This window comes from Palaemon carinicauda, chromosome 10 (assembly GCF_036898095.1).
Source record: "Palaemon carinicauda isolate YSFRI2023 chromosome 10, ASM3689809v2, whole genome shotgun sequence".
Lineage (NCBI taxonomy): Eukaryota > Metazoa > Arthropoda > Malacostraca > Decapoda > Palaemonidae > Palaemon > Palaemon carinicauda.
This window is the reverse complement of record NC_090734.1, coordinates 134,943,172-134,956,379: the sequence shown is the minus strand read 5'-3', so window position 1 is coordinate 134,956,379 and position 13,208 is coordinate 134,943,172. Positions and strand designations below refer to the sequence as shown.

General features: G+C 35.4%; 2 protein-coding genes across 2 annotated transcripts in view; one reads left to right on the top strand and one right to left on the bottom strand.

Annotated features, from left to right (window-relative positions):
• The window catches only part of LOC137648496 (uncharacterized), an 11,904-nt gene extending 5,121 nt beyond the window's left edge, over positions 1–6,783 (top strand). The window contains exons 3-6 of the mRNA XM_068381415.1: positions 1,707–2,423; positions 3,189–3,323; positions 5,339–5,521; positions 6,023–6,783. Of these exons, the coding sequence (XP_068237516.1) occupies positions 1,707–2,423; positions 3,189–3,323; positions 5,339–5,521; positions 6,023–6,550 (1,563 nt within the window). The 3' untranslated portion in view covers positions 6,551–6,783. The remainder of the gene's footprint in view (positions 1–1,706; positions 2,424–3,188; positions 3,324–5,338; positions 5,522–6,022) is intronic.
• Positions 1–13,208, bottom strand: part of LOC137648803 (esterase OVCA2) — a 162,439-nt gene that overhangs the window by 78,669 nt on the left and 70,562 nt on the right. The gene's annotated exons all lie outside the window — the stretch shown is intronic.

Below are 13,208 nucleotides of genomic sequence, written 5' to 3'. Positions count from 1 at the left end.
GTATGAAGTCAATTCTAACAATCATTTAATCACCATAAGGCTCAATACTACATAGTATTCTAGAAATTTTATAACAGTTGTGACCAGATTGTGGAATGATCTTACTAATCAAGTAGTTGAATCGATGGAACCTCTTAAGTTCAAATTTGCAGCAAATGTTTTATGTTGAACAGGCTGACATAAGCATCTTTTCATAGCTTATATATGACAAATCTATTTTAACGTTGATAGTAATCTTAAGATATTTTATATTCATTATTCATTACTTCTCTTGTAGTTTATATATTTCCTTTCCTCACTTGGGTATTTTTCCTTGTTGGAGCCCTTGGGCTTATAGCATCTTGCTTTTCCTACAGGGGTCGTAGCTTAGCTAATAATAATAATAATAATAATAATAATAATAACTAAAGGGACACTCATTAGAGAGCAGACCTCCGCCGTGGCAGCTTATTTCTCGACCTTTTGCTCGACCTTAACCTTCGACCTGTATTAATTAACATGGATTCTCATATACTCAAATATGAACCAAGTTGGAAGTCTCTGTGACAATGATGTCCAAACATATGGCTGATTACGTGAATTGGATATTTTGCTTGACCGTGACCGTGACCTTCCAAAATTTAATATTTCCAGCTTTTCACATAAAAGTTAATCCTTGAAAGTTCCATTACTCAACGATTAAAATTGTGGTCAGGAAGCTGTTCCCAAACAAACAAACACATACAAACAGGGGGTAAAGTATAACCTCCTAACTTCGTTGGCGGAGGTAATAATAATAAAGTAGTAGTTTAAGATAAATTAAGACATAGAGTACTTGAAATTTCCAGCAAAAGGTTAATAGGTTTCCATTCCGGGTCTCTGAATAGCTAATAGATTTTAGTCCTGTTACATAACTCCAAAGTGACTAAAGGGCAACAAAAAAAACTATACGCACTGTGGTGTCATACCATCTGAATTTTAATTAACATTTTACCTAATAAAGTTCTAAACACAATCCCGGCACTGTCTCGCCTTGCTTCTCGTTATGCGGATAGAATAATGAAGTAACCTACTGTTAATGTTTGCATAGACAAAGAGTCTCATTTAAGCAGATATTGTTATTTCAATTTTTTTTATTTTTTGGTTTTTCAGTTTTGGCTCGATTCTTTTCTCATTTATAGGTTTTAGATTTATAGCTAAAGCTCATTATTTTCTTGTGGTTTTTACTATGGCAGTTAAGGGTTGTAGTATACTGGTGATTTGCCGCACTGGAGTTCCAATCCCGCTCAAGCTCGATAGTTTCTTGTAGTGTCTGGAACCTCACCATTCTTGTAAGCTAAGGATGGAGGTTTTTGGGAATAAGTCTACCTGCCGAGTCATCAGTAGGCATTGCCTGGTCCTCCATGGTCCTAGCTTGGGTGGAGAGGGGGCTTGGGCGTTGATTATATGTATATATGGTCAGTCTCTAGGGCATTGTCCTACTAGCTAGGGTATTGTCACTGTGCCTTGCCTCTGCCATTTATGAGTGATTTTTAAAGGAGAGGTATGGGTTTAAGGGTAATGAACTGTGCTGCCAGCTCCCTAAGGATTTTTCAGCTCCGCAATGGTCCCTTTTAAAAAATCACCTACCTATAAGCAAATGCTAGCGATGCAACTCAACAGCGATCATCTTTTATACTATTTATATAAATGTGTTCACAAACATGTAATTCACATTTTCATTTCAGGCTTTATGTACCCCAAAAGAGTGTGGAATATGCAACGAGATCTTTAACGAAGAAAAGAATTGCCCTAAGATTCTCCCATGCTTCCACTGCCTGTGTGCCGGATGCATAGACCAACTCATCGGCAACAACCTCAAGTCTTGTCCCTTCTGCCGAAAAGAGTTTCATGCCCTTTCAGCCAAGGACTTTGGCACAAATTTCAACCTGCTGGATATCATCAAATACGTGAACGAGCTAGAAGAACTGAGCAAACTGACGCCGTCCAGAGTGAAGGGGAACCGTTCTCTTCAACTTCTGAGTAACTGCAAAGCCGAGAGCATGGAAATCAGCAGGGAGAGCAGAGCCATGTGCAAAAAAGCCACCAACAACATCCGCAGTGCTATCGCGAGTAATTCTGATCTCAGAGCCGTCATAGCGGACGCCAACAGAAAGCTCCTGGAAATGCTGAATGTGATCAAGGATGTAGAACTGAGGAACAGGAAACACTTGAACTACCTAGAAGAAGAAAACAGTCTGCTGGAGATGCAGATGGTCTCTGTATCAAGACAAGAGATGAGCATAAGAAATGCCGAGGTCAGGATAGAAGCTGTCAGGGACCTCTCATCGCTTGGGTCATCAATGGACAAAGCGGAAGAAATAAGCATTGACACCAAAGATCTCGTGAACGCTTCAGAGGAATTTCTCTCTAAAAACAAAAGCACGCGGGAGGATATAGAAAAGGTAAGTGTCCCTTTTTTCATCATGCACGGCTGTGCCATATTTGGCATTTCATAATTTCTATTGAGAGTTTTTTGCATAAAGTATATACAAGTAAATATCTACCATAAAAATACAGTATATATATACAACCTTGCTGACCAACTATCCACCATTCTCTCTGCACGACCTTGCCATCTAAAACACTTTGATCCATGTTTCGATATTTGCTATATACTATTAATTGCCTCAATTACCCCCAAATATTTTTTTCTTATTTGAAACTACATTTCACTTCCATATGGGATAACTAGTTCAACAAGCCCTTTGTATACTAAATTTTCCTTCAAAAGACACTTTTATTCTCAAAATACTTTTCCGGATAAGACGATATTGACCTTTCTTTTTCTATTTCATTTAGATTCCATCACATTTAATTCCACATCTCAGTGATGATCTACTACCTACATTCCTCTCCTAAACGTACCAATATTCATTAATCTCTAATTGTAACTTCTACTCACTAGAGTAGCCTACTTTAGCTGATAATTATCAATTTTTTTCTATTTGACATTTAAAAACTTCCACCAACTTCTGGAAGTTATTTTTTCACTTCACCACCTAACAATGCCAAAACCAAACACAAACCATTCAACACTTCATTCACAATTTTTTTTTTTTTTAATGGGTGGGTGTGCAGGCATGGGTGTGTATGTATTCAAAATTTAGTATGGCATCAAAATTCTAATCCTCCTTATTTTACAATGACCATTTATATTGTGTTGACAGGACATTGAAGAATGCAGGAAAAAGCTTCATGCTCTAGAGGAGATCCTAATTTCTCATGAAGAAAAAAGATATATTGACCTCTCCCATGGGATGGTTGCTATGACAGTGGAAGAAGATATCCCTGAACATTTGACAGTAAGTTATCTATTTGTTTTATTCCATAGATAAGGCAAATGCTAGGATACAGGTAATTACTTTACAAGTGAAGAGTAAGCCTGAAGGGTGCAAAGATTTTTTTTTATTATATAGCTCAGATTTATATTCTTATACTCATAGCACCATAACTATTAGGTATATACCAACAAAAATTTATTTCTAGACCAAAGACATTGTATAGTGTGTATCTATCAACTGGAACTAGAGAAGCTACTAGTCGATTATTACCAGATAAAGCAGACTGAAGGTCACTCATAGATAGTAATCACTAGGTAAAGGTTATCGTGCTGCCACCCAATACCCTAGAGACCAAACATATACACAAAACCATAAAGCTATGGTTAGATACAAGCAAGCAATGGCTTCTGGTGCCTCAGCAGGGAGACCTATAGGCTCCCAAACCATCCCACATCTTTAGCTCACAAGGACAGTATAGCTGTGGACACTAATGAAAACCATCGCTTCGTGAAAACGGTGCAAATGCAGGGCCCACGGATTCTAGACTTTTGACATTTCCACCGTCCACACAAAAATATAGATGGCATTTTGTATTTTCCTTTTAAATAGTATTTTCAATTGTACAAAACAATCTTAGGGTAGATGTTACCTACATGCCCCTGGCCAACTCCTTTATAACATTCTAACTTCTAAAATGTGTAAAAACACACCATTATAGGTCTTGTAAAAGTAAATATCTTCTACAATGATCTCCACAGAGCATATGTCTAAAAATAAAACACCTCAACTGGAAGTTATTTTAGGCCAGAAGATTATGGCCAAAAACATGGTCACAAGGTTTTGTTATCTCAGAGGGCCTCATTACTACATTAGTATGTCAAAATATAAAGCCCCTATCTCTAATAGTTCAAAGTTATGGTCAAAGTTAAATTTATTTGGACAATAATTTTATCTTTTGAAAAATCCCTTATGATTTATAACAAGACAAGTGTGACAGATTAATGGATAATATCCCTTCGTGTGTGTTTATGTAAGATGATCTACCATTACACCAAGTTTGGCTGAAATTTCTAGAACCAGGTACGAGTTACAAGGATTAGCTAAAGATACACTGACAGAATGATGGTCAGATACACTGACAGAATGGCAATCTACTCTTGCAGACTTAAGCATGTTGGTCATTTTTTATACAAAGTGTGACTGAAACCTCTTTATCTAAGTAAGATGAGTTACAATGAAATGACAAGCAGACAGCTTGATGATTTCCCTTTACTCACATCTATGGGGATGGTCTGACTTTTTATTAGGTATGATTGTAATCCCTACGAATGAGAAGTTGCAATTTCAAACTAGGTGTGACAGTTACACTGACAGACTGATACATGGATAGTGATAGGCAGACAGAATACCTCCCTTCTATGTTTGTACTAAATTTGGATGGAATCACTTCGTCAGTATAAAAATCATGATAAGGTAAAACCCTGTCCACACGATCGTGCATGCTCGATGAGCAAACCCTGATACCAGAACAATAGATAGTGAGAATGAGGGTTGATGACAATATTGCAAGAGCCCTGCCCGTGGTTTTCCCGCTTCTGACATCATTAACTCACCTTCTCACTACCTATTGTGGTCTGGTATCACGGTTTGCTCGTCGAGCATGCTCGATCGTGTGGACAAGGCTTAAGCATACGAGGAACACTGACTCGACTGAAGATTAATAATAATAATTAATTCCATTCTTTATATGAAAACAGTTAAACATCCGAGTTAATAATTCTTTTTAAAAACTACTATTTCAGTGCTCTTAACCATTATGAAGATATTTACTAGCTACACCGCTATACTAAGATGGTTGTTATTATTATTATTATTATTATTATTATTATTATTATTAAATGCTAAGCTACAACCCTAGTTGGAAAAGCAGGATGCTATAAGCCCAAGGGCCCCAACAGGGAAAATAGCCATGCCTGACCTTGTTTTGCTCTTAATTCTATCATTTCTAATAAGATCTAAACTTCACATATGTGCAGGTTGACTATCTTCGAAAACTGAAGGAACCGGTAAAGCAAGCTCTAAAGCAAATGAAAATATTCGCCGTACAGAATTACCTCGGGCAGACGAGATATGCAAGAATCACCATCACAGAAGGTAACGAATTATGTCTTCACCATCTTACGGAAGACTTACTGCCCCCAAAGGCCCACTATATCAAAGTAAGTAGTTAGGAAGTACAAGAAATTTGATACCTTAATTGGGTTGGTGAACATTCTCTTAAGATTTGTCACCATATCAAAAGGAAATTAATATTTACAAATTGAAAGCAGTGGATTTTGAAACCCAAACTTTTTATAAATCTTAAAATAAGTAAAAATACTGGAAGATTTAACATAAGGACGTCCTAAATATTTTCTAGCCCTATGAGTCATTTCTCAATTTTTTCTTATATCTAGTTATAACTTCAGATGTATAACACTCTACACTCTGGTCTCAAACACATCTTTTCATTACGTGAGGTACTTAAACTAAGAAAACCTATTATATTCACCTTTGCAGACATTGAATAACTTAAAAAAAAATTGTCAATTAATATTATCTGCTCATCCTTCTTAATGCTAATCATTAATTCCTACCATGAAATTTTCCATCAAAGTAAATAGATTCTGACTGAAAGATCAGACTATTCCTTAATCAAAATAACTCAAATTCTCTTCCAGCACAGCGAAGTCATGCAACTAGTCGACAAATCCTGCCGAAGGACGTTTCTGGACTTGGGAATCGGAAATGAGAGCCCAGGTAGGCTGTTGCTCAAGCTGTCACCGGACACAGTAAAGGCCCAGCACCACGCCCTCCTCTGTACAGGAGAAAGGGGGATCTCGTACGCCAATGGCTACATCTACGGAGTGAAGGGATCCTCGGATGAAAACGACTGGGTGTGGTTCAACCCAGATGAGAAAAAGGTCTCCTCCGGAGGGAATTTCATATTCCCTGATATGGACGTCGAAGAAGAGTGGAAGGACATTTATGTCAGGCCCATGGCAGTAGGGGTTGTGGCTACCAATTTCATGGGGAGAGATACCCTGAAGTTCACTATTTGTCTCAAAGAGAGGCCCCACGAGAAAATCCGCGGGGCATTTGGCGTGGTGGAAAAGGGCATGGGTATGCTAAACAGTGCTCTTTTTCGACAACCTGATCTAAGGCAATTTAGGATTCACGACTGTGGCATTGTTCTCTCCCCTAGATAATTTTTCGATGCAGTTTTCAGAAAATACTCTCCGTGATTGCTTTACCTATCAAGAAATCACTATGAATCTTCAATAATTCCTTTTGGAAATTTCGTTTAACACTAATTTAATTAACCTCACTCTGCTAACCATGAGACCTTATCAGTCAATGAAATATCCAGAGGCCACAAAGCACAATTATATATACTTTAGTCAATAAACATAAATCCTGAATGCATATTACTAACCTTCATTTACCTTAATGTCAGAAATACATTTTGATCTAGGGTGTATGAAGTTGGTTGGGACAGGTATACACTAGTCAAATTTATTTTATTTATGGGAGAAAGTCTTTTAATTTTGTCCGAAATCGATATTACGAAGGTACGAAATATTATGATTTAGCATTACCTTGCCAGGATTGAAGCCGGTTAGGAAGCGAACACAGGGTTGAGATTTAGTCTTAGGGTAAGCTAAGGATAGGTTACGACAGTCTAAGGTGGAGGTTCACAAGGGCTACTATCCCCCGTTAGGTAAGCAGGTAAAGATACGGCTCCTAGGTTAGGTTAGGTGGGGAACCTTAGGTCAGGATGTTAGGTGGGGAACCTTAGGTCAGGATGTTAGGTGGGGAACCTTAGGTTAGGACGTTAGGTGGTGTTCTTGTGTTTAATCACATCTTAATTACTGACCTGGTCCGTCCCAACTAACTACAAAGGCCCAAGAATGTTCACGAAAACAAATGCCAATGTTCTTAATGCTTGCGTATAAAGCTGTTTGCTTCATAATGCTTAGGGATGGCCCATGTGTGTACTACTAGACATGAGATTCCAGAGTTCAATGTTTTACGTTCTATTCGACCATCAAAAAGTCTAGCAGTTTTGAAATAGTTCAGACAATGTCACCTCTTTTTTACACAATCCCCGTTGAATTAAACACTAGCAACAACAACAAAGGCAGACGTCTCTAGTACATTGCATGAAAAAGGCCTCAGACATATCAATTCACGCCTGGAGTTTGGCTAGTTTTCATCACCACGCTGGCCAGTAAGGATTGGTGACGGTGGCAGATTTTTGTCTGATTGCTCACACCAAACCAAGCTAGTATGGGTTGCCCTGACTAGTATGTCTTTGCTGATCATAGTGATACGCAAATCTTTTCATCACGTTAAGGTATTCCCACTCAGAAAGGGAATCTAAAAACTATTATTTGTCTATTTTTTTTATATAAGCTTTGTTATTTTGTTGTCCCATACCACTAAAACCTTTGGCTGAGTAACTGACTGCTTGGATTTTGATTTTGGTTTGGCTTAGAAAAAAATACTCTTGTGTAAAAGTTAACCTCTAAATACAGCCTCTATGTGTCCTTTTATCACTTTGATATCCATACGACTGAAAAAAATATTTGATAGATTTATTAACAGCATATTTTTTTTTTCTAAAAATTCAAATGAGCACGAAACACAAGCAACAATTGGATGAAATAACTAAAGTTAGAAATGTCTGTTTGACAATTTTTGTCACCAGCAGACACGGCCTGGCCCTCCAAGGTCCTAGCTTGATAGAGAGGGGCCTTGGGCCCTAATCATATGTATATATGACCAACCTCTAGGACACTGTCCTGTCTCTTGCCTCTGCCATTCATGAACGACCCTTGAAACCTTTAATCGAACATTCTGGAAATCCATCTAGGAAATAATTGTGAATCCTTTAATGCCTTTATCATCATAAGAGGAATACTGATGGACAGACGAATTCCAAAGAATATATTATCAGGAAAAATGCTGAGGGAAAAGAAAACCAGAAAGACCTCTAATTAGGCTTTGCTAAAGGATCCAGGACTGAAGTATTGCAAGAGGGGGTCAGAGATGGTGCTGGTGAAGAGAAGTGGGGATGGTATGATGAAAGGCCTTTAAAAAACCTGTCCCTCACACAACATAAGATGTAAGGCTCAATAAAGCATTATGATATTTCTAGTGTACGCAACTCGTCAAAAATGATGGTTAAATATTTAGGCACACGCATTCAACCCTTCCCACCTCTCTCACTCTTCCCTAACTATAATCAGCTGGTTAGGGAATTTGTGGAAGTGTGTGGCTTCCGAGTGTACTTCTCAGGGTACCCCCTCTCTGAAGGATATGGATACTCCCTATCTCCCAGAGTGTGACACAATATATATATATATATATATATATATATATATATATATATATATATATATATATATATATACTGTATATATATATACATACACACACACACACACATATATATATATATATATATATATATATATATATATATATATATATATATATATAGCCAAACACTTGCTTTTCAATATATAAGGGAGATGAATAGAACATATTCTATGGCACTGAAAAAGTTAAAAAACCCTTTCATTGCCATTCGTGACTTGAATCAAAATTTGAAAGAAGGGAAACACATTTTAAAATTACCCAAATCATAGAAAGTTGGTATTTACATAGAAAATATTTATTTTAATGTTGCTACTTGTTTCCTTTCCTCACTGGGCTATTTTCCTTGTTGGGGACCCTGGGCTTATAGAATCCTGCTTTTCCAGCTAGGGTTGTAACTTGGCAAGCAATAATAATAATAATAATAATAATAATAATAATGATGATAATAATATTGGGGGGCCTTGATGTGAGCTTTTCAATAAATATTAACTAGCCAAGTTTTATGTGGTCTTGACAGATTTGCTACAAAAGTTTTTTTTTTTTTTTTTAATATACCACTGGCAGTGAAAGGGTTAAAAGATATAAAATATTAATTTTCCTTCATTATTCATTTTTACGATAAATAGATCAGCCCTTTACAAGAAGAAAACACCTAAAAATGTTCCACAATTTCCTTCTGTATAGACATACATAATTATTAATTTTCCTTCATTATTTATTTTTACGATAAATAAATCAGCCCTTTAGAAGAAGAAAACACATGAATGGGTACTACAACTTTCTTTTGTACAGATACATGTAACTATTAACTTTCCTTTTTCATTCATTTTCACGATAAATAATCAGCCATTTACAAGAAGAAAATACCTAAAAGGGTACTACAACTTTTTACTTTCTTCTGTATAGATAAATATAAATAAATATAACTGTATGAGTGTTTATTCATACACTAACATAAGCAGGATACAACAATATTAATAACCCAGTAAAATTCCCCGACAGTTTCAATTACCATCACTTACGTAGTTCTGAAAGACTTTCAAACTCCCACACCAACACTCTAATCATAAGAGCTCACCTGTGGCCAAAGATTTATTCCATTCAAAAGGGTCACATGTACGATCCCATCTGCAATCAAGACTTCTAAAAAAAAAAAGAAAAAGAAAAAAAAATTTTTTTTTTTTTTTTTTTTTTTTTTTGCTTGATCGATCTTCCTCAATTATGAGTCATTGCATTTGGAGGAATCATAAGCTGGATAAATTGTGAATAAAAACTGTCTCGTACATCTCAGCTTCCTATTGCAAGTGATTATTTATACTTCACGCGTCACAGGATCTGTATGGAGTGAAGTCTTGAAAGGAAATTGCAAGTGTATTTTGGGAGGAACCACATTTGGTACGTTTCTGAGTCACCTGTAGCCGTAGTCTGGTTCGATCCGGATATAGTGGAGAGGAGGATACCAATTGGTCTCTGAGATATGTATGTATGTATGTATGTATGCATACAGTAAGTATATATATATATATATATATATATATATATATATATATATATATATATATATATATATATATATATATATATATATATATATATATATATATATATATATCTATCTATCTATATATATACTTATTATATATACATAAATATTTCAGAGACCTCTATATATATATATATATATATATATATATATATATATATATATATATATATATATATATATATACATATATACACATATATATGGATACCAATAGGTCTCTGAAATATTTATGTATATATATAATAAGTATATATATATATAGATAGATAGTATATATATACATATATATATATATATATATATATATATATATATATATATATATATATATATATATATATATATATATATACTGTATATATATATATATATATATATATATATATATATATATATATACATCATCATCATCATCATCATCATCTCCTCCTCCTCCTACTCTTATTGGCATATTATTACTTGCTAGGCTACAACCCTAGTTAGGAAAAGCAGGATACTATAAGCCCAAGGGCTCCAAAGGGGAAAGGAAATAAACTATAAAAGAAGTAATGAACAAAAAATATTTTTAGAACAGTAACAACATTAAAATAGATTTTTCAACTATAAACTATAAAATGTTTAACAAAACTAGATGAAGAGAAATAAGATAGAAAAGTTCACTAGTTGGATTATTATTATTAAAAGGAGGTGATTTATCAGCCGAAGCTTATAGAAATGCCCTGATTAAATACGGTAATAAACATATTCATATTAATTCTTAAAAAAATAGTAAAATAAAGTTATAGTAAAAAGGGGAATAAAACATGAGGCAAAAATCTATGATCAATATAAACTTGAAATTGTATCTATAATACCAGTTTCTTTAAAAACTTAAAACCTTGAAAACAGAAATTCTCAAAGTTCCATAAAAGGTCAATGAAACCTTTCTGACCAAAACATAAGTTTCTCTTTTTAAAACTTTGCAATTGTTAAAAATATATTTTATGATTAGAATACAGTCACACTCATTGCATCTTGGTATTGCATCGCTAGGTGTACACATCAAATACCCATGTGTAAGTTTTGTGTGACCTATAAGCAATCTGACTAAAATTACTAAAGTCTTTCTTTTTGCACTGGAAGTTCCTGTAGAGAAACACGTGTCCTTCCTTTTTCCACTGAAAGTTCCCATAGACAAACACTTATCCTTTCTTTTGGCCCTGAAGGTTCCCTTAGAGAAACCCTTGTCCTTTGTTTTTGCTCTAAGGGATCCCATAGAGAAACCCTTGTCCTTTCTTTCTGCTCTGAAGGTTCCCATAGAGAAACCCTTGTCCTTTCTTTCTGCTCTGAAGGTTCCCATAGAGAAACCCTTGTCCTTTCTTTCTGCTCTGAAGGTTCCCATAGAGAAACCCTTGTCCTTTCTTTCTGCTCTGAAGGTTCCCATAGAGAAACACTTGTCCTTTCTTTCTGCTCTGAAGGTTCCCATAGAGAAACACTTGTACTTTCTTTTTGCTATGAAGGTTCCTGTAGAGAAACACTTGTCCTTTCTTTATGCATTGAAGGTTCCCATAGAGAAACACGTCTTTTTGCACTGAAGGTTCTCATAGAGAAACAATTGTCTTTATTTCTTTCATTGAATTGCCATCAGATTCGTTACTCCACTGCTCTTGCCATTTTGTAGCTATGAAATGCTTTAAGTGGGTTTTAACCTTTAACAGGTAATATAAAAGCTTGTAGTGGTAAATTGATTGAGGATTTGGCGGAAGCAAACACCTTTTCATTACCCCACCCCAAAACCCTAGTTGAAAAAGCATGATACTATAAGTCCAAGTACTCCAACTTGGAAAAATAGCCTAGTGAGGAAAGTAAATACAAAATAAACAAACTGTAAGAGAAGTAATGAGTAAAGAATATGAAATGTCTTAAGATCGGTAACAACGTCAAAATAGATCTGTCCTATTTAAAATATGAATTGAAACTTATGTCAGCCTGTTCAACACAAAAACATTCGTTGCAAGTTTGAACTTCTGAAGTTCCACCGATTTAACTATACCTGATTTAGAATTTTTCGTCACAATCTGGTTTCAGCTGAACAAAACTTCCAGAACACAGTATTAACGTGTTCGCCTAGCATCCCAGCTCTGGACCGTGAGTTTAAGCTGTTTACTGGGGAGGCCACTGTTGTGGTTGGGAACCACAGTCGGGTGTTGGGTTTGCCAGGCTGACGTTCTGGTGAGTATCTATTCAAATGAAACTGGAACTGAAACCAGACAACTTTAACCTTTATATAGGGTTGAAGTTCACGATGAAGAGGGTAAGAATGTTTGAATTAACTGCATACCTTTTACTATGTACAGATTGGTACAGCCTGGGAAGATATGAATGCAAATGATGGTCAGAATTGAATTTAAGAAGAAACTAAAGACATTACTTTTCACAAGATCATATGATTTGGAAGATGCTACAATCAAAGAATTGTATAAGTTATAATGAAAATGTTTCGTTAGATGATTGATATGGACCCGCCCGAGAAGTAGTTCACTCGACTTCAGTGGAGGGTTGGATTTAAACCCAAAACAAGTAAGTAAACAAGTAAGAATTACGAAAAATTAATAAAATACTTACGATACTGTAGAATTAATAGAGGATGTTAAGAAAGCATGATTTAAAGTGTGATTAAAAGTATCATCAAAGTTAAGACCTCTTCTAGGCCTTTCTTTATGCCTACTACTCCCCCAGCCCCCCGGGGGAGTTTGGAATTACACACTTCTCACTAACAATTCACTCTACTTAAGAGCAAATAACTCATTTTGATCTTTTTACTATTTCTATGCCTCTTATTCCTCACTCTACCAGTTCTTCAATATTACCCAGACAATCCATTTCAACTGACTCAAACTTTTTCTTTAATTCACACTCATTCAAACCACTTCCATAAAGGAAAGTTAGCTAAACAA